General features: G+C 48.5%; 1 protein-coding gene across 3 annotated transcripts in view; it reads left to right on the forward strand.

Annotated features, from left to right (window-relative positions):
- psda (pleckstrin and Sec7 domain containing a) overlaps positions 1-26,703 on the forward strand; it is a 48,814-nt gene extending 22,111 nt beyond the window's left edge. Inside the window, exons 10-22 of one of the 3 annotated variants that reach the window (XM_085427672.1) lie at positions 3,700-3,870; positions 10,064-10,261; positions 11,684-11,764; positions 12,188-12,300; positions 12,376-12,434; positions 13,424-13,513; positions 19,597-19,640; positions 20,373-20,563; positions 20,659-20,729; positions 21,259-21,416; positions 21,558-21,702; positions 21,785-21,928; positions 22,762-26,703. In XM_085427672.1, coding sequence (XP_085283798.1) covers positions 3,700-3,870; positions 10,064-10,261; positions 11,684-11,764; positions 12,188-12,300; positions 12,376-12,434; positions 13,424-13,513; positions 19,597-19,640; positions 20,373-20,563; positions 20,659-20,729; positions 21,259-21,416; positions 21,558-21,702; positions 21,785-21,928; positions 22,762-23,085 — 1,789 coding nt within the window. In that variant the 3' untranslated portion in view covers positions 23,086-26,703. Of the gene's footprint in view, positions 1-3,699; positions 3,871-10,063; positions 10,262-11,683; positions 11,765-12,187; positions 12,301-12,375; positions 12,435-13,423; positions 13,514-19,596; positions 19,684-19,721; positions 20,564-20,658; positions 20,730-21,258; positions 21,417-21,557; positions 21,703-21,784; positions 21,929-22,761 lie in introns of those variants that run through there. The other 2 variants (XM_085427673.1, XM_085427674.1) reach the window with 2 other exon arrangements.
- The last annotated feature ends 338 nt before the right edge of the window (positions 26,704-27,041 follow it).

Genomic DNA, 27,041 nt, shown 5'->3' on the forward strand with positions numbered 1-27,041 from the left:
GGGGCCGTGTCGTAATGGCGAGATACATCCTGTGCTGGGGGGGCGGGGCTCTGGAGGACAGGTACATGTATGCCTCGCCCTACCCGGCTGTGTACAGGTGAGGTTAAAGCTTCCTGTGTCTGAAACATGAGATCAGTGATGTCATTGATCTGTAAACATGTCAGCAGGGAATTTATCCTTTTAAATTTATTATTTATTAATTTGGTATTGACAAAAATGACAAAGTTAAATGTTGTCAGCAGGAAACAACACCACAGCATAAGGTCAAAGAGATGATCTGTTCTGGTGTGTGATTGGTCTCCGGCTGTTTTTGAGTGATGCTGAGGTTTAAAACCAGTGCGTGCAGATGCCAAACCCTGCAGTTCCTCTACCGTCCAGCAGGGGCAGCAGCGAGTCAGTCCCCACGGACTCCCATGTTAAAACTGGTACACGAACTGTTATTGGCTCTGTAGATAACAATGGCTCGCATTATTAGGGGCGTGGCCTCTTTGAGCTGCTAGGTGTCTGCTAGCTTCACCTGAGCTGGAGGTGTTTGCGGAGTGCACAGTGAGATGTGAGGATTTGATTTGGATGTTGCTAATTCGCAGACGTCCGTGTCTGAGCGAAGCTCCCATACAGTCTGTGGCTGCTAGCGTCCGTCTACCAGAAGCTTCATATCGCCCGTCTTTCACATAAACACAGATTTATTCTAGCGTCGCAAACGAAAACACCGGCAGCGCTGCAGAAATGGCCGTATCCCTGAGCCTGCTTCTTCCTGTCAGTTTTTCCTTCCTGCTGTCACCAAATGTGTGCTGATAGTCTGTTATTGCAGGTCTTTACCTCACTGTATAAAGCACCTTGAGGTGACTGCTGTTGTGATTTGAGCTACAGAAAAAAAGTGAACGAGAATCAGCTGAGTCTTGGGTCTTGTTGTGATTGGTTAACTGTTTTCATGAGTGGAAGTTGTTTCAAAGACGTCGTGAGCTGCAGTTTATCTGTAAAACCAACAGCGGCCTGTTAAAAATGTTCACTGAGGGTAAGCTCAGTCTGTCGATGACTTTCTGAACTTGTGCGGTTGTGCAGAGAGGGATCTGGGCTGGCCTGCTGTTAGACGCCCCTCAGTCCTGTCGCCGTCTCCCAGGACTTCAGCCTGTTCGTTTTTTTTGTTCCACTGATGCAACTCTGTGAAACGTCCCCACGCCGTCGCCGCGCGCTCTCCGCAGCAGTGTTTGTCAGTCGTTGCTGTGTGTCAGGGTACACGAGGAGAGGAAGGAGGCTGGGAGGAGACGCGTGCCGTCCGCCCGCCAGTTTTAACCTCTGCTCAGCCGTTACCGTGCAGCACGCCTTCCTCTGTATTTTCACTCGTTCTGATTCAGTTCTTTCATAATGTGGGCTGTTTGTTTGATTCACAGGAGATTTCACATATAAATAAAAAAGAGGCGGTGCGGGACTCGGGCGTCACGTACCGAGTTTACAGTACAGCTGCTGGTACCAGCCAGCCCAGCAGGAGGCGCTCTTAGGAAACCTGCCCGGTAACTGCAGGTCAGGCTGGAGCTTTACATTCAGTTACAAGTAAAACGACTGTTTAGCTTCAGTGTTGCGTTGGGATTTGCTTCATGGCGCGCTGTTGTCCGTCAGTTTGGTTCAGCTGACGTGACAGATGAAGCTTTGATCTGAGCTCGAGTCACCTGTGGACGGATTGATTTTGGCCCAGCAGGAGAAGAATCCTTTCATTCCCACATTTATTTTATTGACTGAAACTTTCTGTGTGCCGTCCCGGCTAGAGCTGAACCGACAGTTTACTTTAACCTCGTGAGCAGCGGTCACCACCAAAGATGGCGCCGTGGATGTCCTGATGGTCGGACGCTGTGGTGGGCGGGGTTTTGGGGCACGTCCGGGCTGTGGCACCTCGGTCCTTGTTGCTGAACTGAAGTTTCTGAACTGAACTAAAGAGCGAGTGAGCTGTTTGCGACGGGGACACACGGCTGAGAAGCAAAGGGGTGTGTTTGATATGTGACGCATCATCGTGATGGTTTAAAACCAGTCAGCTGAGTCGCTTTAAGGACTTCAGGACATTTCTAACACGGACTCAGGCTCTCGTGCACCGTACGTTCAGTTTTTATTCGTGTTTCACTAAAATGTGTTTTCACATCTATTTTAACCTGGATGTTAAAACCCTAAAAACACTAAAACTGTGGATTTGACACAGTGTGGTTTTAGAAACTTCACATTATGGAACCAAAACAAACCGGTGTTTGTGTGATGTGCTGCACGCACTGACCATCAGCCAGTCTGATATATGAAAGCTTTGCAAACTGCGGCCCACTCTGCCGTTTGTGTGTGCAGGTTAAAGGCAGACCGTCCTTGGACTTTACAAAGTTTTCCTTCAATCAAAGAAACCTAAATGTTCACATTAAAAGTCACTCGGAGCGCTCAAAGGTTTATTCTAGTAAAGCTCTCATTCCTCAGATGTTGGTTTCAGTCACAAAAGCTAACTTGCAGCTCGTGCAGCCTCTCAGTGTTTTGTGTGAACTATGTAGGACACTGAGGCTTTTCCTGCAACACATCTTTTTAGGAGTCCCTTCCCGATGCTGTGAGTGCCTTTGGTCCAGTCTTCACAGCCTGGGTTTGAATTCGTGAGGGCGTGACCTTCACTCCTTTAACAGCCTGACGTGAGCCTCAGGTTTATCTCTCAGGGTGCTGATGGAGGAGTTCGTCGCATGTTTCTGGGCTTGCTTCGGTTTTCCTGTTAAACTGTGTGATCTGACTCAGCAGGAACTCGGCTCTGCTCTGAGGCTTCGCTCCGCATCGCTTCAAACAGACTCCATAATGAACCTTTCTGCGATTTTTACTGGGTCCAGACGTTCCTGCTGAATAAAAGTCCCTGCAGGCAGAGGATCTCCTCTGGAGTTTGCAGGAAGTTTGCTGTTTTAACTTTCCAGCTGAGCATCCATTATAGATCAAGCGCTGGATTCGTGGTGAGGCCTGAGCGGGACATGTGACGGCTGAGCTGTTTTTACCTCCGTCTGAGGAAAGCCTCACGCTTTCACTGAGGTGTCTCATCGTCCTCGGGTTACAGGACGACGTTTGGGTTTGTTTCAGACTGATTGAGGATAAAGTCTGGCACATGTTGCCATGGCAGTGTTTCCAAACCGGATCACTAAATCTGGACGGGTTTGATGACCACGTCTGGACGCGAGGCTAAGCTATTGGCTGCATGTTAGCATCGCTCAGACACAGATATCTGCTAATCAGTAACATCCAAATCAAATTTCACTGTGCAGCCCAACTGAAGCTCCGCCTCCTCACACAGTCTGTATAGTAGCCTCACAGCAGCCATATTATTGGTCACGTGCGTCATTCTGAACTGTGAACCAGTCGGTCTGTGAGCTGTTTGTAGACGCTTTCCATCGGCGCTGCTTTGGGGTCTGCATGTGGGCTTTGTTGACATGAACACAAACACTGATTAACAGCAGGCTAACTCTTTAAACCTGGGCTCCGAGAGCCTCATGTTCGTGTCGGCTGGCTGTCACTCAGCGCCTGTTTGTGGTTTGGTTGTTGTGGTGTGAGTCTGACTGACACGCCCTGGAAAATAACAGCGTTTCTGCCTTTCTCTGCATTCCTGCTTTCCTCCCGTCCGGCCTTTCGTTTTCGAGCTTTCTGTCTTGTTTTTTCGCTCTGCTGCTCGGTGACTCATTGTTCTAAGCCTCTCTGTCTCAGCTGGTGGATCAAACCAGTCTCAGCTCAGATGGGGGGAGCGCCAGGTGTCCAGATTGGGCCTGAGGAAAAATGGAAATGGACGTTTTCAACAACAAGGATCTGGGCGTGCATCCTAATGCTGTCATCCATCTCCACCTGGTATGGAAACAGAGAATCTGCACGTCACAGGAGGTCATTTACATTTAAGTTCTCAAAGTTTTCAATATCCCCCTTCCTGCTGTAGTTCTTCTCTCTGATGTTTAGTTCAGTAAATTCATCATTTATTAGAGAACAGGACAACACAGAGAAACAGACCGCTGCTCTGTGCTTTAAGTGAAAGCTTTACAGCATCACAAATTAATAACAATTATTATCAGAGCTGCTGCTTTTCCATTAGAGGACTCACGGTTCTGATTTACAGGTCCAGTCTGTCATTTGTGAAACATGTTTAACAGAAACACCGAGTGCTGTGCACCTGATGCTCTAGTTATTAAAGCTAAAGCTTTAATGATGTGTTAATAAAAATAAAGGAGAGTACATTTTGAATCCATAACTATTACAGTATCATGATAATCCTGTAATACTGCTGTGACAGTCACAGGATGGATCAGTCACACTGAGTTTAAGAAGCATCAGCAATAAAATAACATCAACTCTGACATCATCAGTAGGGATGGGAATCGAAACCCGGTTCTTGTTGAGAACCGGTTCCCACTGTTTCAATTCCTTGGAAGTGTTTGCCATTTTTGCAAACGATTCCCTTATCGATTCCAGTCGCCCCGAATGACGTCACCACGTTGTGGAGCGTCATTTACCTGGCAGGAAACACGGCGGCTCAAACGCTCAAAAGTTTGGTTATACTTTACGAGAATGGATGACAACAGGGCAACTTGCAATACTTGCAAAGTAGATATTTCATTTAAGGGAGGAAACACTACGAATATGCAAAAGCATTTGCTCACAAAACGATGACCTTAAATGAATGTCGTGTTTTTAATTCCAGACTCGTGAATCTCAACCCAGCAGCAGCGGTAACGTTTGCACGTCCTCTCCCGTTAATGCGGCAGGTAAATAATCAACTAACATATTATGTTAGCACGATCTGCCTTATTACAAACCTGCCATTACTGTGCATTTAGTGACCATGATGAGAGAGACAGAGTCTGGCTGGCTCAGATGCTGGCAGTTCTCGCTGCAGTCTGCCGGTAGCGTCTCCTTTCAGGCCAGGATAGACGAATGTCACCGAGCAGTGACTCAGTTTGTGGTCAAAGGCTTGCACCCGTTTGCCACAGCAGATGATTTTCAGTAAGTGAATGTGTTTAATTGTAGGCAGGGACAAGAGAGGATATAAAACAAAGTTCTAAGCTAATCGACCTTAGTGTTCTCCTTTTTTAAAAAGAATCGATAAAGAATCGAAAATGGAATCGTGAAAATCTTATCAGTACTCATCCCTACTCATCAGTGTAATCAAACCTTCGGCCATTTTTAATGAAACGCAGGCGTTCAAACGCTTTTCTCTCAAAATGAACGTGAGCTGATGACACATTGCGGTCATCGACGAGTTGAGGCTGCTGGATGCAGGCTGATGTGCGTCAGTAACGATGAGCCGCCGTAGCTGAACGAGGACGTTTGTTACTTCACAGCAGACGTGACGACAAACCCGAGCGTGTTCTTCCTGCTGACTCGAGACTCGGCTTTTGTAAAAGCAGCTGCGCTTTCTGTGAAGCGTGTTGGCGGCGGCAGAGCAGGCCGTCGTCTGCCTGCCGTTGACCTTGAACTCGGTCGGTGGAAGTGGGCGGAGCACTCAGAGATGCACTGAAAGAATTTCCTGGCGTCCTGTTGAGCGAGGTTCCCCGGCCGCTGGTTATTTCTGTCCGGGATGAGTGGGCTGCATCGGCGAGTGTGGGAGGGACTCGCCGACAGAAACATCCGGACTCACATTCCCTCCGTTCACCAGGAAATACTACTGATGCAGCTCTGAGTCTGAGGCGCTCGCAGTCCTGCCATTGGCTGTAACAGCAGCGCCCTGTAATCATGTACTCCTACATGATGTTTGAGTAATCAGAGTAAATGTCAAACAAAACAAACTGAAGCTGTAGGAAAAATAAAACATGTTGCAGTGATCCGGCGCAGCGAGCTGCCGCGGCGCAGCCCTGCGCTCTCCTCGTCGTGTCGGTTGTTTTATTGTATTTTCTGTTTTCTGGCCCGCGTCTGGTTTTGGTTCTGACTCGTGTGCTTCTGGTTATCGTGTTGCAGGGATCAGGCGGTGCTTTCTGTACCCGGCGGTGTTGTGTGGTCACGTTTTCTTATTCTGACCTTTTGTCTTTATTGAATGAGACGTGTTTTACTGTCGTGTTTATTTGGACGTTCAGTATGTTTTTCTGTTTTTAATATTAGAAGCTCTTCCTGTAATGTGTCGTGCTCCAGGAGATTCGATTGCACTTCAAGTGTTTTTCTGTTTTATTTCTGTGGTCATGTAGCTGTGTAGTTGTGTTTCCTGTGGTTTGTCCCAGCTTTGTATTCGGCTGCATTTGGTGTGTTTTCTTTCTGGAGAGGCTCTCGGCGTCGTTGTGTTTCTCTGTAATCTCTGACAAACATGCCTTTGCTGCTTTCTGATCCATCATACTTACATGGATAACTGAATGAATTATTATGTTATGAGACAACCTTTAGTTGCCTGCAGGCCTGCTGACCGCCCGGTCCAGTAAAGGGAAGCTCATTAAGGGAAGTAGATGTAGTCCACACGGTGGTTTGACCACTTCCCACTTTCAGACTCTCATTCAAAACTCTGACTTCATTTCCTCTTCGTGCCTGAGGTTTTTTTTATGTTTTAAAAAGTGCGTTTATGTAAAGAGCAACTGCGAGCGAAGAACGGCCGATGGACAACGGACACATTCCCACGACGACGGCGGCAGATAGGTGCGTTAAATTAAAAGTATTCCTGCTCGGCTTGGTGACGTTTGCGCACACGAGGCCGTATCGATCCTTCAGGAGAGGCTGGTCGATGCAGCAGCAAACACTCGGGTTATAAATAGACTGCAGGCTGGAGAAGGAAACACAGCCGCACACGGCGCATTAACGTGTTTGCAGTTAGATGTGCCCCGTCTCTCACGTTCAAATGCTGACGCTGGCTGGGAGCATTTGCACTGAGCACTGGTTGAACTGGATGTTTGTGTGTTGGATGTTACTGAAGGAGGATATCAGGTGTTATCAAAGCGGACGGAGAGCGTCTCCTCAGTTTGAATGAATTCTGTATTTTTATCTCCAGAGTAACAGACAAGTACCTGCTCGAGTTTTCGCTCCACACCCAAAAAGAAGCTGATAAAAACAGAAACCGCTGCTCGCCGCCCGCCGCCACCTGTTTCCATAATTTATCACTTTTTTCAGGAATAACCTCTTCAGTGTCTCCGCCTACGTATGTAAAAGGAAGCTTTTCCCACTCTGTGACCTGCTAAATGTCACACCGCATTAGCTGCTAACAGTTCCTGTTTGCAGGGTAACCATGGCAACAGAAAGCAATCGCTGTATTCATGCTGATGCTCAAAATGTGACACGTGAGCGAGATGTGAGGTCACAAAGACACTGAGGTTCACGGAGTCATCGTCGCGCCTTCGCTCTGCGCTGACGGTTTCATGATCGATCTATAAATCCGTGTCCTGGAACATCCGCTGATCGTTTGTTGCTTCATTTTTATTTTCTGGTGCCTCTGAGAGCGTGATGTCACCCGTGATCGATTCCTCGCTGGCAAGCTGCTGCTCCCGGCTCCCTCGTGCCGGGTTGTGGCGTCCCTGATGTCATTCGGCTGCTCCCGACTCGACTCCTCCACGTTGGGTGCAGCCAGCAGTTCTGGAGCTCCTCCGTGAGCGGAGCCTCGCTCTAACAGAACCTGCGGCAGGTGGAGAGCTGGTTGGTGAGGTACGGCGAGCAGAGCCAGCTGCGAGCGCAGCCTCAGCAGACCCAGGCTGACCCAGGCTGACCAGAGTGGGCTAGCTAGCCTTGCCTGGTGGGCTCGCACTCAAAGCTGTCTCTTCAAACTGGACTTCATAAGGACGTGTATCTCACATATCTAGCATTAGAAAGAAGCTCGTTCTCAGGCTGTATCTGCTCACTACACTCGTACTCTGACATCATACAGTATTGTTAAGCCTTCAGATACCGTTACCACACACACTCTGCTGCACACACACATTTATGGACTTTCTTAGACCAAACCTGTGAATCTTCATTAACAGCTGCCTTCTTCTGCTGATATGGTAATTCCTACTGTCGCCTTCTTATTCCAGTTTTAAACTTCCTATAATAATTCAAAAATCTTCTATTATTAGTAACTCGATCCAATCTTAATGTTGTTAAACTTTCAGTCCGCTCTCTTGGGTCGATGATCACTAATACTGTCCTCTCCTGTCTCATCTCTTGTTCTGTTCCACCCTCTCTTAAAACTGCAACGATAACTCTCCGTCTCCGGACTATAAACTCTCTATTTGTAAATCACGTCTCAGAACTGCAGGCCCTTCATTATTACTTGGGCTTACTCTATTGTTACCTTGTTTAGTTTTATAGTTTTATTTGTTTATATGTTTTTATTTTGCTGTATAATCTAACACTGTCTTATTATTATTGTTATTGTATATGAAGGACACCATAAGTTTGATTTTCATAAAGTTTTGTTTTTAACTGAACATGATGCTGCCAGTTCTGAATAACTACAACTTCCTCTGGGATGTGAAACATCCAACCAAGCATCCATCCAAACAACCGAGCATCCATCCATCCACCGAACCGAGCATCCATCCAACTATCTGTCCAGCCAACCGAACATCCAAACATCCAACCGAGCATCCATCCATCCAAACAACCAACCGAGCATCCATCCATCCAAACAACCAACCGAGCATCCATCCATCCAAACAACCAACCGAGCATCCATCCATCCATCCATCCATCCATCCACCGAACCGAGCATCCATCCAACTATCTGTCCAGCCAACCGAACATCCAAACAACCAAGCATCCATCCATCCATCCATCCATCCATCCACCTAACAACCAACCGAACATCCAAACATCCAACCGAGCATCCATCCATCCAAACAACCAACCGAGCATCCATCCATCCAAACATCCAACCGAGCATCCATCCATCCATCCATCCATCCATCCACCGAACCGAGCATCCATCCAACTATCTGTCCAGCCAACCGAACATCCAAACAACCAACCGAGCATCCATCCAAACAACCAAGCATCCATCCATCCATCCACCGAACCGAGCATCCATCCAACTATCTGTCCAGCCAACCGAACATCCAAACAACCAAGCATCCATCCATCCACCTAACAGAACGTCCATCCAATTATCCGTCCAGCCAACCGAACATCCAAACATCCAACCGAGCATCCATCCATCCAAACAACCAAGCATCCATCCATCCATCCATCCATCCATCCATCCATCCATCCATCCAAACAACCATCCGTCTGTCCTTCCGTACACCCAACCAACCCCCCTCTAAAGCTCGGGTGTCAGACTCTTGAAAAGGTGTCCCTGTTGCAACACACCTGACTAAAATTAAAAGGTCATTAGACTAATTAACTTGACTGCATGCTGAGGTGGCAGTTCAGCCTTTTGATTCATGTTACAGAAGCTGATGAGTGAACGAACACGGTGCAATAAAAGAACTTTTAGAAGTACATTTTTCCGAACACTTATATTTATTTAAATTTACTTCAGTAGGGTTAGGGGTCGCCACCATGCAGTCTAGTTCATTAGAGTCTTGCTAATGACCTTTTAATTTTAGTCAGGTGTGTTGCAGCAGGGATACGTTTTCACTCCCCGAGGCCTGGGGTTTGACACCCCTGCTCTAAAGTGTTTCTGAGTTTTGGAAGTTGAACTGCGTCTTTTACTTGGAGTTTCTCCATATTGATGTGCGTCTCCGTTAACATCCCTCCGACCTGTACGTTCGGGTATAAGCCTGTCACAGAGATGTGGAATGCAGTAATCTTTAAAAGCTTGTAGTCTGGTCACTGAGCTGAGTCTAAGTTCAGTGACTGTTGGGGAGCAGGCTGATTCCAGGCAAAGGGTTTGAGTTTCCCCCTCCAACTGTCCACAGTTGGGTGTTATTCCTCCTTACCCTGAAGCTGAAACTTTTAAGGGATCTTTTCCTCTCCTGCTCAGCTGAGCCTTAAATCCAACAGATTTCCTCACATTAAACCAGAGTCCTCCTCGTGTTTGTCACATTTAAGATAAACTCCAAGTGTTTTTGTGTCGCGTGTTTGCGTCACAGGAGGAACTCTGAGAACAGGAACCAGAAATCATTTTGTCCTTCAGTGAAAAAGGATCTGAAAGTCCTGAAGCATGAATCTCCTTTTGTGTTTATGTTGTCAGGGAGCGTCCAGTGAATCGACCGCCCGAGCTGCTCTACCCGCAGGCCGATGTGGCGGAGCGCCTGGCACTCGGCGGCAGTGACGACACGCTGGCCAACGGCATGAAGCCCGACCTGGAGGCGGCTAAACGTCTCGCCAAACGCCTCTACAACCTGGAGGGCTTCAGGAAGTCTGACGTCGCTCGCCAGCTCAGCAAGAAGTGAGTGTGTGTGTGTGTGTGTGTGTGTGTGTGTGTGTGTGTGTGTGTGTGTGTTAAAACTTTGGGCTCGCAGAGTAACGTGAAGAGCAGGGGACTTCATGCAGAACAGTTGATGAATTAAATTTTATTTACACAGCGCCAAATCACAACAACAGTCGCCTCAAACTCTTTATATTGTAAGGCAGACCCCACAATAACACATACAGAGAAAAACCCAACAATCATATGACCCCGTATGAGCAGCACTTTGGCGACAGTGGGAAGGAAAAACTCCCTTTTAACAGGAAGAAACCTCCGACAGAACCAGGCTCAGGGAGGGGCGGGGCCATCTGCTGTGATTGGTTGGGGTGAGAGAAGGAAGACAGGATAAAGACATGCTGTGGAAGAGAGACAGAGGTTAATAACAGATATGATTCAATGCAGAGAGGTCTGTTAATACATAGTGAGTGAGGAAGGTGACTGGAAAGGAAAAACTCAGTGCATCATGGGAATCCCCGGCAGCCTACGTCTATTGCAGCATAACTAAGGGAGGATTCAGGGTCACCTGGTCCAGCCCTAACTATATGCTTTAGCAAAAAGGAAAGTTTGAAGCCTAATCTTGAAAGTAGAGATAGTGTCTGTCTCCTGAATCCAAACTGGAAGCTGGTTCCACAGAAGAGGGGCCTGAAAACTGAAGGCTCTGCCTCCCATTCTACTTTTAAATACTCTAGGAACAACAAGTAGGCCTGCAGAGCGAGAGCGAAGTGCTCTAATAGGGTGATATGGTACTACAAGGTCATTAAGATAAGATGGGGCCTGATTATTTAAGACCTTGTATGTGAGGAGCAGGATTTTGAATTCTGGATTTAACAGGAAGCCAAAACAGGAGAAATCTGCTCTCTCTTTCTAGTCCCTGTCAGGACTCTTGCTGCAGCATTTTGGATCAGCTGAAGGCTTTCAGGGAGTTTTAGTGTGTGGCCTTTACAGCAGTACACCTGCACACAGAGCTGGTTCACAACATTACATTTTTTCACATCCAACAAAAACAGGAATTTCCAGCGTGCAGTGAACATATCACGGCCTCCTGCTGGTCACACTGCAGCGACTCAACCAGCTAACCGATGATGTCACCGCGCAGTTAGCGCGGGCAGATTCAGCAGAGCTAATGTCCTGATTTCACTTCCTTGAGTCTGAGTGACACGTCACGGGACGAGCTAGTCGAGCTTTACTGTTACTTCCTGGTTCCAGGTTTAATATAAACATGCAGATTTTTACTTCCTGTTCACCTTTCAGGTAAAGTTCTGGTTTGCAGGTGGAGGTTTAATGCTCTGTTCTTTTCTGTAATATCCTGTCACAGAAATAAGGCAGCCGGTGTAGTGATACAGTGATAATCCTTAGTAAAACGTGCTCGTGTTACACCAACACGCCTGCTTCTCTCTGCAGTAATGAGTTCAGTCAGATGGTGGCCGAGGAATATCTCACCAACTTTGACTTCACGGGTCTGACCATCGACCAGGCGCTCAGGTGAGTCCCGCTTCCTGTCCGTGTGTATTTCAGAGCGTGCAGACGCGATTGTCTTACATTCGCTCACTGGCAGCACCTCCCGTCGCTCTGCGGTTCTTTAATGTTTGTGCAACTGCGCGATGGCCTCCTGAACATCTGCAGGAGGTCCAGATGTTCATATGAACCAGTCACGGTGTGCCGTGGCGTGCAGTCAGTCACTTCCTGCGTGCTCTGCTGTCACCTTTCTGATGGAGAAGCTCAGAGTTTAAACGCGGAACTTTTTCTGACTTCATCCCAAATTCTGTCAGTTTACAGCAGGACTGGCACTATCACAGGGCTTAATGTGAAAAACCTGTGCAGTGGGTGTGTCTGTGTTCATCTCACCTGTTCAGGTGTTCTGGTGACATCATAATGAGCTTCTTTAACATCTGTTTCTTCGTTCAGGATGTTTCTGAGGCAGTTTGCTCTGATGGGGGAAACTCAGGAGAGAGAGAGAGTCCTCGCTCATTTCTCCAGGAGGTACAGACAGTGCAACTCGGAGAGCCTGACCAGCGAAGGTACCGTCAGTCCTACCTGTCCTCTTTCACCTGTCCTACCCGTCTGACCCCTCTGTCTGTCGCTCTGTCCCACAGACAGCGTCCACACTCTGACCTGTGCCATCATGCTGCTGAACACGGACCTGCACGGAAACGTGAGTGAACCCGAGCCGTCGGCTGATTGGTCGTTACGTTTAATAGGAACTCCTAATCTGGTCGATTGAAAGCACGTCGGCGTCATCTGCCACTCGAGCGTTCCCGCGAGTTTCCTCCTGTTTCATGTCACCTGCTGCTTCCTTGTTGGTGTGACATACAGGAAATATTAAAGTTCAGTGTGAATTTCATCAATAACAAATTAATAAACGGAAAAAATAATAAAATGATAAATATTTGTTTCCAGAATTTCATTATAATGATATCATTTGAAAAATGTTAAAAAAGGAAAGTTTTATAAAAATGTGAATAAATATAAAAATGAGTAAAGAAATATTCGGAGACGTTAATGTGAAAATCCACTTTGTGTTATTATTGAAATATTGATCTAAAAATGTGACAAATATATGAAAATACTAACAAATAACTGACTGACTCGTCATCACTGAGGAGCGCCGCGGGCTCATCGGGCTCATTCTTCATTTCTGCTAATGAACTTTTTTAAGGAAGTGCTGACTTTTACTGCGGCAACATGCCTGCACGTTTCCTCTGACCGTTACAGCAGGAGTGACAGGAAGACGGTCTCCGCTGCCCCCCTCGCGTTAAACCCGACTCTAGCACCGAATAGAAGGGTTTAACTCCACCTGTGCGGCTTTTATATCAGGTGGAACCGTTTCTGTTTCCAGAGCGTTCTCAGCGCTCCCGTCAGCATCAGCGAGGCGTCCTTTGGTTTGTGGGGTCAGATCCGACCCACAGCTGTTTTAACTTTGGGTAATTTGGGGTAAGACTAGCTTTGCTGCTAACACGGGTGACTTACTGTGTGCTGAGCGGGGACGAGTCGTCCAAGCTCAGCGAGCTGATCTGCTAACCAGCCGATGATTTCACATCCCGAGCTAACGTCACAGATCAGCTGACTGTGTGTTCATGTTCAGTCTGTCACAATCACATCTGAGGTGTGTGTGTGTGTGTGTGTGTGTGTGTGTGCGTGCAGAACGTGGGCAAGAGGATGTCCTGCAGCCAGTTCATCTCCAACCTGGAAGGACTCAACAACGGAAAAGATTTTCCCAAAGATCTGCTCAAGGTACGACACACACACACACACACACACACGCACACGCCTATGACTGATTAAAAGACTGCAGCAAGTCCAGCACGCTTCGAGCGCCGGGATGGATGGCCACCGGCCTGCGATGACATCACTGTTGGTGCTTGCAGCTACCGAGCCCACAGACCAGAACGATGCTTACACAAGTGTGAACCCTTAAATGGGCTGCTCCAGCCCAGTGGAGTGCTCGGATTTCAGACCTGTCCCTGTAATGTGGACGCGTCCTCAGCGTGAGGAGTTCAAAGTGACATCGGACTACACAGAGACACTAAAGCATGAGCGCGCACACATCCTTGTTTCCATTCCCTGTGAGGACATTACATTCTTCCAGCCTTACACTAGTCTTCAGCGTTAAATTGGATGATGGGCACTGTGAGGACTGGCTTGGTGTCCTGAGGAGGAGGTGAAGTCCCCGCAGCGATTCTTGGTTTGTGGCCGTCAGAGCAGAAAAAGGAGAGAGATGCATTAATTTTACTTCTTATGGCCGCCAGGCAGAACGAGTGTGCGTGTGCGCGCGTTCGTGGATACGTGTGTGTCAGTCTCCCACTCTTTTGTTTCCGTCTCAGTTTTTCCATCTCAGCCTCGGAGCGATCAACGTGAATCTGCGTCACCTCTTCACCTCCACCATCATCATCATCGTCGTTGCTCTGTGTTAACGTGTGTGCTGAGTGTTTTCTTGCCTTCAGCTTGGCACTGGTTGGATGGCTGCTTGTTGATGAAGCGCTGAGTGTGTGGGCAGCAGCACCGACTGACTGGCTGAGAGCAGAAAACAGTGAATGTCGAATATTTATGAGACAAAAACATGAATTATCTGCAGTCAGAGAGGAAGGAAAGTCCTCGCGCTGTCCACAGCAGAAGCGCTCTGTATTTGGGACAGTTTGTAAGAAAGGAAACGGATGATCAGATTCAAAGCTCAAGCTCAGACAGTAACACAGTTTACTTCAGTAATAGTCCCAACAGGTGAACAAACACCACAGAAACATCTTTAAATATTCACAGAGCCACAGACGTTGTCCTGGATTGTTTTGTGGTCATTTTTCACTCAGAGTGTCGTTCTGCGTCTCTTTGTGGTCGTTCTGCGTCTCTTTGTGGTCGTTCTGCGTCTCTTTGTGGTCGTTCTGCGTCTCTTTGTGGTCGTTCTGCGTCTCTTTGTGGTCGTTCCGCGTCTCTTTGTGGTCGTTCTGCGTCTCTTTGTGGTCGTTCTGAGTCTCTTTGTGGTCGTTCCGCGTCTCTTTGTGGTCGTTCCGCGTCTCTTTGTGGTCGTTCCGCGTCTCTTTGTGGTCGTTCCGCGTCTCTTTGTGGTCGTTCCGCGTCTCTTTGTGGTCGTTCCGCGTCTCTTTGTGGTCGTTCCGCGTCTCTTTGTGGTCGTTCCGCGTCTCTTTGTGGTCGTTCCGCGTCTCTTTGTGGTCGTTCCGCGTCTCTTTGTGGTCGTTCCGCGTCTCTTTGTGGTCGTTCCGCGTCTCTTTGTGGTCGTTCCGCGTCTCTTTGTGGTCGTTCCGCGTCTCTTTGTGGTCGTTCCGCGTCTCTTTGTGGTCGTTCCGCGTCTCTTTGTGGTCGTTCTGCGTCTCTTTGTGGTCGTTCTGCGTCTCTTTGTGGTCGTTCTGCGTCTCTTTGTGGTCGTTCTGCGTCTCTTTGTGGTCGTTCTGCGTCTCTTTGTGGTCGTTCTGCGTCTCTTTGTGGTCGTTCTGCGTCTCGTTGTGGTCGTTATGTTTCTTTTTGGTCGTTCCGCGTCTCTTTGTGGTCGTTCCGCGTCTCTTTGTGGTCGTTCCGCGTCTCTTTGTGGTCGTTCCGCGTCTCTTTGTGGTCGTTCTGCGTCTCGTTGTGGTCGTACTGCGTCTCGTTGTGGTCGTTCTGTTTCTTTTTGGTCGTTCTGCGTCTCGTTGTGGTCGTTCTGCGTCTCTTTGTGGTCGTTCTGCGTCTCTTTGTGGTCGTTCTGCGTCTCTTTGTGGTCGTTCTGCGTCTCTTTGTGGTCGTTATGTTTCTTTTTGGTCGTTCTGCGTCTCGTTGTGGTCGTTCTGCGTCTCGTTGTGGTCGTTCTGCGTCTCGTTGTGGTCGTACTGCGTCTCGTTGTGGTCGTACTGCGTCTCGTTGTGGTCGTTCTGCGTCTCGTTGTGGTCGTTCTGCGTCTCGTTGTGGTCGTACTGCGTCTCGTTGTGGTCGTTCTGTTTCTTTTTGGTCGTTCTGCGTCTCGTTGTGGTCGTTCTGCGTCTCTTTGTGGTCTCCTGGTCTCGGCGGCACAGCGAAGGTCAGAGAAGCGCTGATGCTAACGGGCATCAGTGTTAGCATAGTAGGGTCGTTTTAGGCTCGGGTGGAGGAAGCTGCCTCTCTTCATCACGGCGCTGTGAAAACGGTTTCCACAGTTCAACATTCAGGTCCTGAGTGTGCTTTTACTGAAGTTGAGCTAAAACTGATTCTGTATTGATTATTGATTTTATTGGGCGTGAATGTGATTGGTGTCTTCGCTCACACGTCGTCGGCTCGCTGTCATATTTTTCACGTTCAGCTGAATTTGAGTTTTTGTTGCTGATCGTCTCTCAGCTGCATTTACATTCAGCTCTGTGAACCCACCGTGACTGACAGCTCCAAGGAGGACAGAAGGCGGGCTGAAGCTCCCATCCCTGGCCTCCGATTGGCTGCTGCAGCTGAGGGAAAATGCGCATTGCGAGAGCGAGGGAAAAAAGAGAGAGGGAGACAGAGGAGGAGGAGGAGGAGGAGGGAGAGCGAGCAAACAGTCCTCAACAGTTCAGTGTCTCAGTGGGGAGGAGGAAGAGAAGACGAAGAAGAGGAGGACGAGTGAGCTCACCTGACCTGACAGAGGGATTCTCCTGCAGGAGGAAATCAAGTGAATGAGGAGGAGGAGAAGAGTGGGAGTGAAGTTGGAGGACGAAGAGATCAAGAGAGATGTGAGGAGGAGGAAGGAGGGATTCTCTCTCTTCATCAGAGTGCAACAGGAGAACCTCCTTTCTCTGCTTTTTTTCTCCTCATTAGCCTCTCCTGTGCCTCCACCTCCGCCCTCCGTCTGTCCGTCCGTCCGTCCTCCATCAGGGAGCTGGAGGAAGCTGACGTCAGTTTTGGGGGTGCTCTCTCTCTCTCCTTGTCTGCCTGTGTGGGTGTGCTCGCTCGCCCAGCCTCCCTGCTTTTCCTCTTTTCTTTTTTGGATGTGAGAGCGAGCTGATGCCTCTCCTCCGTCACGCAGCTTTATTTGCAGTCCAGGGATTCTCCTCCGCTAACAGCACCTCCACGGCCGCTGCATCAGGAGGCTCAACAGCAGCACAGACCCCCCAAAATCCAGGACGAGCTCGGAGCTGTGGTTCGGATGATTTTCATGTCACTGCCTCTGAATCGCTGATGGATTAGACACACACACACACACACACACACACACACAGACACACAGACACACACACAGACACACACACAGACACACACACACACACACACACACAGACACAGACACAGACACACACACACACACAGACACACACACAGACACACACACACAGACACACAGACACACACACACACACACACACAGACACACACACACAGACACACACACACACACACACACACACACAGACACGCACACACACACACAGACACACACAGACACAGACACGCACACACACACGCACACACACACACAGACACACACAGACACAGACACGCACACACACACACACACACACACACAGACACACAGGCACACACACACACACACACACACAGACACAGACACACACACACACAGACACAGACACACACGCACACAGACACACACACACACACGCACGCACACTCTCAGACAGTCTGGAGTGTGCGTGTTTGGAGGCAGATGTGTCGACGGCTGACAGCAACTTTAAAGTCTCAAATTTTCAGTTTTAATTGATTTTGAATTTGATCAAATGTATAAAAACTGTAAAACCCTTTAAAAAAATATTAATTTGTAGAAAACGTCAAACGTTTGATGTTGATTGTCTGAATCGCTCATTTCTGCAGCTAAAATTTTCTGCTTTAAATGAATTGCAGTCCAAACATATTAAAGCTAATTGTAAACAGTTATTTATGAAATAGTTTATCAGACATCGGCATAAATGTGATTTATTTTCAAAATAAAATGATTTTAGCTTTCCTAAACAGAAATATGAGTTCGTGCACAAAAAGGCTCATTTTAGCCTTAAAGCCAACATTAATGTCATCTTGTTTGATTTAAAATAGGAAGAATGAAACATTTTGAGTGATAGAAAGTCGTCCCTCAGTTTGGAAATCACAGCCCTGGGACTAAACTATCGTACGTTTGACTCGTAACTGCAGATTCCAGTGCGTTCCAGGCACAGAGGAGTCCACAGGTTTGTTTCTTGGCAGCGTCCTCCTGCTTTCGTGCTTTTGGCTCTGAACACCTGAGCGAGGCTCCGGCCGGCAGCCAGCAGGATCATGAGGCTGATGAAGAGCTGCTGTGTTTTTATGCATAATGAATAGAGCCGGATCCATAATGCAGCAGGCCGAGCTCGCAGAGGCACCATCCATCCAGCCGCTCGTCAGTGGCCGTCATTAGCCCGTCTCTATTTTACACACCCTCACCTCCTCGCTTCCTCGGCTTCTTCCTGCACTCATCTACAGTCTGGAAGCTCGTGACGTGGGTTCGAGTCTGAAGCGACGCAGACCGGCGGTCATCAACGGGCTGGACTTTGTTAGATCCGCCGCGCCATTCCGTGGAAGCGGTGAATGCTGGCCCAAGGATCTTCTGTACAGGAAACATAAAAAGTTTGGACTTTTTTTATCTGTTGGATCCCGACTCAAACCGCCCAGATGATCGGCGTCAACAGCATCCACTCCACGGGCCGCATGCGCTCGCGCTCGCTGTGCTCGGTCCGGAGCGGGCGGGACTCGAGGGACAACGACCCGTTCAGGTATCCCAGGACCCCCCGCTCCCGCTCCCTCAAACCGCTGGCCTTCCCCGACCTGCTGGGAAAAACCCAGGATGGGCAGCAGCACCCGCAGAGCCGCAAGAAGAAGGTAGAGCCGGAGACACACCTGTGAACCTTTACCTGAACCTGTACCTAAGTTACCCCGTTTAAAAACCTGTGAAGGTTTGTTTTCGTCCTGAAGACGCTCTCCTGACGTGACACACGTTTACAAACCTCTATGAAAGCAATCCTCTGCGCCGACCGCTTCACATTACACCTGTGTTCATCCCTTTGTGATGACATCAGCTGTTTCTTCATATTTCATTGGCTGGTTTTTGTTATTATTGTCGTTGTTGTCGGTCCGTGTCAGACACACATTTATGTTTAGTTCATTAAAATTTTCTTCACGTCTCTGTAATAATGGACAAAGGCCCCTCAGCAGGCTTCCACAATCCGGCCAATCAGAAGAAAGTGGGTTGTCGGTACGGAGTGGGGCTTAAAGGGGGAGGGGCTATACCAGCTGTTTTCAGGCACAGGGTGAACCGAGACTGGGATCAGATACAGATCGATGCTCGAGGGAAAGCGCCTCCACACAGGAAGTGACCCGCTCCTTCCTAAGTTGCTGCCGGCTGGTCCATACTGCACATGCCAGCCTCTGGTTGCCTGGGCAACTAGCTAATTTAAGTACCAGCGGCTCATATGTCAATCAGCTCTCACTGCTAGCTGCTTCAGTCGCGCACATCAAAATATCCCACTTCCTGTCACCAGCGATTATTTTGCTCGCAGGTGCTCGTATGAGGCTGAGTGTCAGCGGCGGTCTCAGGTGATGGCGTGGTTTCCTGTGTGGACGGCCCTTTAAACAGGTAGCACTGGACCAGGTTTGATCGCCCAAGGAAACTCGTCTCCGTTAAAAATGATGACCAGAGCCATTAAATCCACACAGCCAATCAGCACCTGGCTTTTAGGCCATGTGACCATCTTTAGTCTGAGCACGTGAAAAATGTGGATTAAATACTGAATGTCCTATCAAGTAATCAGATTACTGTGAATCCTGAAATCCATATGAGCTCTTCATGTCGTGTGTGTGTGTGTGTGTGTGTGTGTGTGTGTGTGTGTGTGTGTGTGTGTGTGTGTGTGTGTGTGTTTCTGCAGACGCTGTACAGCTCCATCAAGAACGAGAGGCTGCAGTGGACCATGTGAGTTTCTGCTTCGACACACAGCATGTACAAACATCTCCACTGTGTGTGTGTGTGTGTGTGTGTGTGTGTGTGTGTGTGTGTGTGTGTGTGTCCCTGCTGCCCTGACTCCCTTATTTAAGCCTCTGTTGCTGTGGTAACCGTTCCCTGCTTCATTCCTGACTGTAATTACAGGTCAGCATCCCAACGCCCATGCCTGACTGTGGACACACACACACACACACACACACTCATAAATACATAGATTTACTGGGTGTCTGTATCCGTTTAGCATCTGTCCGCCCTCGTGTTCAGCCTGTTCTTTCTCCTAAACTGTTTCCTTCCTGTGTGACATTCAGCTTCTTTCTGATAAATAACGTATTTATTCAGGTCACGTTTAACATTCATGCTGTTATGAAGAGAAATCATCTAAAAATCTCTGCCATCAAACAGCTGACGACTTTCAGCAGGTTCGAAAACTTCTGTTAAAATGATAACCTGGTGAAATGGATCCACTGAGAGGATGAAACTGATCGACAGGCTGACACAGGAAATGAGGTCATTTATTCATTTATGAGAATTAAAGAAAATGAAGTGCGAGGTGACGGTAAGCGGAAAACATGAACCCGACGGGATGATGGAAGAGAACGGTGTTACCCGAGCGAGTCGTTAGCAATGAAACGTAGACACGCTCTGCGATGGCGACGAGGACGAGCTGACGCAGGCTCTTTTAAACTGTTTCCTCTCTTGAAGTGATGAAGAGGAGTTGAGGAAGTCCATGTCGGAGTTGGCGGACATTCGAACAGACTCTGCCTCCCACACCATGAAACGCCTCGGGAGTAGCGGAAACCCGCTGGTGGGCGTGGCCCATCAGGCCGATGGCGAGCTGTACAAGAGCGGCTTCCTGGTCCGCAAAGTCCACGCCGACCCCGACGGGAAGAGAAGTACACCGCTCCTCCTCCTTCAGTTTTCAGTTTTGCCACGCCCCCTGTCAGCTGATCCCTCACTTCCTGTTTGTTTGGTGTTTGTGCTGTTGCAGCGCCGCGGGGGAAGAGGGGGTGGAAGTCCTTCTACGCCATGCTGAAGGGCATGGTCCTCTACCTGCAGAAGGTAAGCGTCTGCACTACGTTTCCCAGCAGCCCCTCTCTCTGTTTGTGTCCCCGGGTCAGGCGCAGGACAGGAAACGCAGCGAGCTGATTAGGCGTCAGCCTGTTTTTCTATCTGCACGGATTCCAGAGCGGCAGTTTTTAACGTCTCCGCCCACCGCCGCGTTCATCTTTAACTTTAGAGCTTTGATTAAAATATCTGAACTAGTGAGGCCTGCTTTACACACTGCCGCACAAAAGTAAGTGGACGGGTTAAACTATAAAGCGTGAGTACCCGTCCACATACTTATGGACTCCTCGCAGCTCCACTTTAACATGAAAACACAGATTTTTGTGCCATGAGAACTTTTTCTCAGAAACTTTGTCAGAGCTTTGAAAGAACCGTTTCAGTTTCAAAGATTTCTTTTTAACTCCTTTAATCAGAAACGGCGAGCGTTTATAGCGAGACAGTCGAGCTGGAATGTGGTGAGCATCGCGTTTAAGCGTCTTTCATGTTTGAGTTTCTGGAGAGCTGACGCCAATCTGATCCGCAGGACGAGTACCGAGCTGAGAAGGAGCTGACGGAGGAGGACGTGAAGAACGCCGTGTCCATCCATCACTCTCTGGCCATGCGGGCTGCCGATTACAGCAAGAGGCCCAACGTGTTCTACCTGCGGACCGCCGACTGGAGGGTCTTCCTGTTCCAGGCCCCGTAAGCACCTCAGTCTGTCTGTGTTAAGGGAGAGGGGGGAGGAGGGTTTCCAAGCAGCTTGCAGGCAGTACAAGAAGGACAAACAGCTTAAACTAAACCGGACGAGACAGGAAGTTACGGTGTTTCCTGTGTTTCCTGCAGGAACGCTGAGCAGATGCAGTCGTGGATCACGCGCATCAACGTAGTTGCGGCCATGTTTTCTGCTCCCCCGTTCCCGGCCGCGATCGGGTCCCAGAAGAAGTTCAGCCGTCCTCTACTGCCGGGATCCAACACTAAACTGTCACAGGTAAAAACGCCGTCGCCGTCCTTTTCAGCTCCGCCCACTTTCACCAGACTCACACCTCTTCCCCCACCCTCTGTCCCGACAGGAGGAGCAGGTCAAATCTCACGAGAACCGTTTCAGGGCGGTGTCCTCTGAGCTGTCTGACCTCACCGCCGCTACGCCGGACCGAAAGGTGAAAGGTCGTGAGCTGGAGGAGCAGAAACTCCGACAGGAGTACCTGGAGTTTGAGGTGAGGAGGTTAAAATAACCCGCAGGAAGTATTTCAGTACTTGTATTCAGTACTGAATCTGCACCTTATTGTGGAGGACCAAAGCTGCCAAAAATAAATGTTTACAAAATAATTTTTAAATGCATTTCAATGAAATACGATATTCATTAAAAATAGTTAGCAGTTAAATTAAAACAAAGAAGTTAATTAATTAATTAATGATTTCGTAGAAAAAATTATTCCAGGCCAAGTATGGAGGACCAGAGATGCCAAAGTCCAAGTTAATTAGATTCACTACCTTATTCTTGTTTTTGATTTTTTTGATCGAGTCACTTATTTGTGGGTTTTTTGTTTTATTTTTGATTTTTGATTTTTTGTTTGCGGTTTTGGTCCTCCGTACCTTGGAACCAAACCCAGATGTTATTGGAGCAGACGATAACCGGAGTCGTGTTTGTTTGTGGCGGCGTTTCATCTTCGTCTCGTGTTTTTTGTCTCCGGCTGAATGCGAAGCCGTAAAATGTCTTCTGCCTCGCGTCTGCTCGTCTTCATCACAGACGGTCGCTGCATCAGTCTGTCGGGTGTCGAACAGGCTGCACACACTCCAGCACGCCGTGTTCTTAGAGGAAGGAACACAGCGCCGTTTTCCTGCCCCCTTCACACACAAGGTTTCGCCCTGATGTCACATAACAACAGAGATGCTGGAAAACCGGAGAGAAGCACCGTTATTATTAATAATAATAATAATAATAATGATGATTTATCAGGTCAGACTCTGAAAAGCCCCCTGATTGGTCCTCGTTAGACCCAGAACGGCACTTTCGTTGTTCACATCTCCTCCTTCTTCTCTCCCACAGAAAACCCGGTACGGTACGTACGCCATGCTGCTTCGGGCCAAGCTGGCGAGCGGCGATGAGGACCTTTCCGCCTTTGAGGCTCGGCTGTTTGATGACGGCGGCCTGCAGAGGGCGCACTCCAGCCCCTCGCTGCCCCAGGACACCACCAACAAGGAAAAGACCCGCAGCTCCAAGACGTCAAAGAGCCTGAAGGTCACGTCCTCCTCGACCTCCAAGGCCGGCGGCAGCAGCAGCAGGGAGGCAAGCAAGAAAAAGAACGGCGGTGGGAGCGGCCAGCGGGCGGAGCTGGAGAAACAGAGCAGCAAACAGGAGGAGGCGCCGTAAAGGGGTGAGGACGGCGTCGTGTAAGTGTCATGTAGCTGGAGACGGACACGGAGCATCATGGGTAGCAGGCTGACATCCTCCTTTAAACCTTTTCTGTTAAACCTCAGTCGCCTGATTGGCCGAGACGTTCGAGGTCCGCGGGAGAGGAGACGCCTGTCAGGTCTGAGGGCGACCCGATGGGCGAGTCGTCCAGGAAACACTAACACGGTTCATCGCTCAGCCGTCCCTTTATTTCCCATAGGCCTCAGCAGGAACGGACAGCTGCAGACTTTCAGAATAAAAGCTTTACTTCCTGCTGGAGTGTGAGTAGCCGCTCAGCTTTCAGCTGCAGCGGGAACTTTTTATTTTAGTCCTCGACCTCACCGCCGCCGCTCTGCTTCTCCCATTAACCCACAGGAGAGCGGGTTGCCATGTCGACGTTATGTGACGGACAGAGTGCGTGGGACTGTTGCCATGGCAACCGAGCAAAGGGGACAAGAGAGCGAGAGATAAACAAACAAACAAAGGGAGCGGCCACACAGGAACGCCGAACCTCCTCGTCCTCTGCACTCCACTGAGCGCGTGCGAGTGTGTGTGTGTGAGTGTGCACAGTAATCACAGTAGTGCTGCGTTGATGTGTAAATACAGCCTGAACATGCTGGATGGAGACGGGTTTTTAGTTTTTCTGACTTCTGCTGGAAAAAAACAGGCTGTACGGAAGACCATTAGTGACAAAAATCTGCTGAGGGAACAAAATAAAACTTCAGGAGTTCACACTGCAGGGAGCCAGGTGTTTTATTTATTCAGATTTTGATGTTTTGTTGTTTGTACTACTTGAAAATCTTTAACTTTAAAAACCACAAGTTAAAAATCTCAGTGTGAACTTTTAAATAAAAATATGAGGATAAATTTAAATTTAAGAGAGAAATTTTGGAAAATCGAACATTTTTGGTGAGAGTATGTTTAATTTTTTCTCTTGTTGAAAAAGTCGGATTTGTTTTGCAGCTGGTTTCACTCTGTGGGTTTTGTCACTAATGGTTTTCCATAGTTTCTGTGTGTGCTGGAGTCTGTCCACCTCATCGTCATGAGGACGGTGTTCTTCTTCATGTAAATCTCATTTAACATGTTTGTAAAGTGCTGTGGACCAAACAGGTGACAGGTGGATTCGGTCACATGACCGTAGGAGAGGAGGAGTTGAGAGTTATTATTGTGTAAACCTTTCTCGTCGTTGACATCCAGGAAGAAGCACCTGACAGCTTTGTGTTAAAGAGCCGTTTGTTTCAAATCCTGACCAGCGTGCTGATGTTCAGCAGCAGTTTCCTCTTTCAGCCACCAGGGGTCGCCAGAGTGCTGTAAGCGTCCACCAACATGTTCTTCACTGGCGGAGGTCGTCAGTCAGGGTGTTAATGTGACAGCGTGGTCTCGTCTGAGCTCAACGCTGTGTGGAAATGTTGTTTCCCACTTTGAGAGTTCAGATTACAGCCCAGAGCGTCTCTGACACCATGACTGAAAACGAGATGTGTGCCAAAAACTGAACATTAGTCCTGAATCACAGTGTTGATGGACGTGCGTTCAACCAGAGGGATCTAATCTGCTCTGTTTACATCCAGGTTCTGAGAATATTATAAATAATCTACACAATCCTAACGTCTCCCTCTGATCCGGTGAAGATGACTTCCTGTTCAGTAGGTACTCTTTTAATTCTGAAATAAGTGCTGACCTTTATTTTTTAGACAGTAAAATCTGTGACTTCAGGTGGATTTGAATATTGGCACTCTGTGACTTCTGTACCTCAGCAGGTCTGAAGCTCAGGAACAGGAAGTTTTTTTATGTAAAGCTGCAGAGTTTGCACGATGCAGCTCATCAGGCTGACAGTGAGAGGGAAGGCCTCCAGGTGGCAGCAGAGGATCAATGTTGAACTCTAACGTCAGGGAAAAACTCTGAAGCTTGTTTCTGTCACTGTTGGCCACGTAATGCTGGAACCGCCGGCGTCGTCTGTGGAGGAAACTCGAGGCTGTGGAAAAAAGAGAAAAAGGGGAAACGGCAGCTTCCACGCTGAAATCAGGAAAAACGTTCTGGACTATTATCTCCAGAACAAGCGTCTCCACGCTGTGTTTCAGCTGCAGGTACAACGCCACAGAGGGAACATTTCAAAGGTACCGAACAGAAATCAGTTCTTTGTGAACATTTTTACCTCATAACATGAAACCCGGGTCACTGGGAGTCTTCATGTGACTGAAAACAAGGAAAAAAACGCTTTTAGGTATTCTGGACACAAGAAGTCCGCTCAGTTTAAGCTGGCGTCTTTGGAAAAACCTGAATCCATCCTGAGTTTTAACCTGCATTCTGTCTAATGTCCAGCAGGGGGCGGCTTGTATAGAAGTGAACTTGTGGTCTCTGTCGCAGCTTTCAGGTCTTTGTTTATAAAACAGACTCATCGTAGTTTTGTCCGTGTTTGAGGTTTGCTCCCCTCGCCTTCTCGCAGTTCCCGACGTGAGGCTGGAAGATTCAGCTGGGGGCGTCTGTGGCATCAGCTAACAGGGCACTGCTGCAGAGCTGTGATTGGTCCATACCAGGAACACAGCCTGTAGTTAAAAGATGGACGGCGCTCTGGGGAACGAGTCATGTTTGGAGCACTTTTGAGGAACTGCGGCTCTGAATTGTTCGGCTCGTTCGCGACGCTCTCGTCTCGTTGGCCCGTCTCTGAGCACAGCTCCGCCGGTACCTTTGAAATGGCTCCGAACTCTCTGCTGATTCCTGAAGAGTCAGCATCCGTTTGAAAATCCATCCTTCAGCTTCTTCTCTTCAACATCAACACGCCTACGGCTGCAGGAATCATTTTTCCATATGTAGATGCAGCGTGATCTTTCAGATTAGGATGAAGGATGAGGAGGAGGTCGGGGTGGATGGAGGGTGAACAAAGCCCTCGGGTCTTCTGAGCTCTGGTTGAGGTTCAGGAAACCATTTTGGTTCAGTGTACATAAATCGTTTGTGGCTTTTTCCTGAGCCTGGACCTGGAGCTGCGCGCAGGTGACCGCCGGGCGGCAGGATTTGGGTCAGCGATGCCGTGGATCTCCGTGCGGAGAAATCGCTGCTTCGCCTGCTAACTTTTCTCGTTTCTGCTCCCGCGGTGCCGACTCCTATTTATCTCCCACATATCCTGTAACACTCCGTGTATTTCCGCACTGTGCAACGTGAAGCAGCGTAGGATGACTTTGTGTGAGCGTCGCGGCCGCTTTCAGCTCTTCGTCTGTGTCCTGTAAATAAATGTTCGCATTAACCTCGAGAAGCCATATCGTAGTTGGGCTGGACGCCTAGCTAGCGCTCGCTGCGTTTTAGAGCACTTTGGTTTAGATATTTTAGATATTTTAGAGTGACGCAGAGGTTGAGCCTCCTCAGAGAGGCGGCGCCATTAATTTATTCTGCTCGTCTCTCGAAGGACGACAAACTAGTTCCTGTGAAAACTTGCTTTGTTTTTGGGCTTTGCTGCGGCCTGAATGTTCGCCGCCGGCTCGCCGATTAGTATCTGTACATACGCTGTCACTTCCTGTGAGGTTTGGTATTAGTGAAACGCAAACAACTTGTTTGTATCATCCTGAAGGCTTCGAGGCAAAAAATAAAGAGATTTTCAAAAGAAAACATCGACGTTGAGTGTTTTTATTCAAAGGATCGTGAAGAGCTCCGTGCGAGTCACGGCTCCTCTGACTCGGTAGGCGTGGCTGGGATTTGAACCCAGCACCTTCGGTTTACAGGCTCACGTTTTAAGCTGCAGAACCTCGGTGCAACCTCACCTCATGCACCGACTTCAAGGAGCTGTGACAGTCCAGCCCCTTCGATGTGAAAACACTCTTAATGATTGTTATCTGCTTAATGTCTCCTCTTAGTAGTTTTAACATGATTCCTGTCATCTGTATGCAGACGCTGTCATTTCTATTAAAACCCGCCTCTCTTTTACTATTCAGCCATTTTCTGGAAGC

The sequence above is a fragment of the Rhamphochromis longiceps genome, linkage group LG13 (genome assembly GCF_057381845.1).
Source record: "Rhamphochromis longiceps isolate RC_006_pf linkage group LG13, R_longiceps_female_GT1.1, whole genome shotgun sequence".
Lineage (NCBI taxonomy): Eukaryota > Metazoa > Chordata > Actinopteri > Cichliformes > Cichlidae > Rhamphochromis > Rhamphochromis longiceps.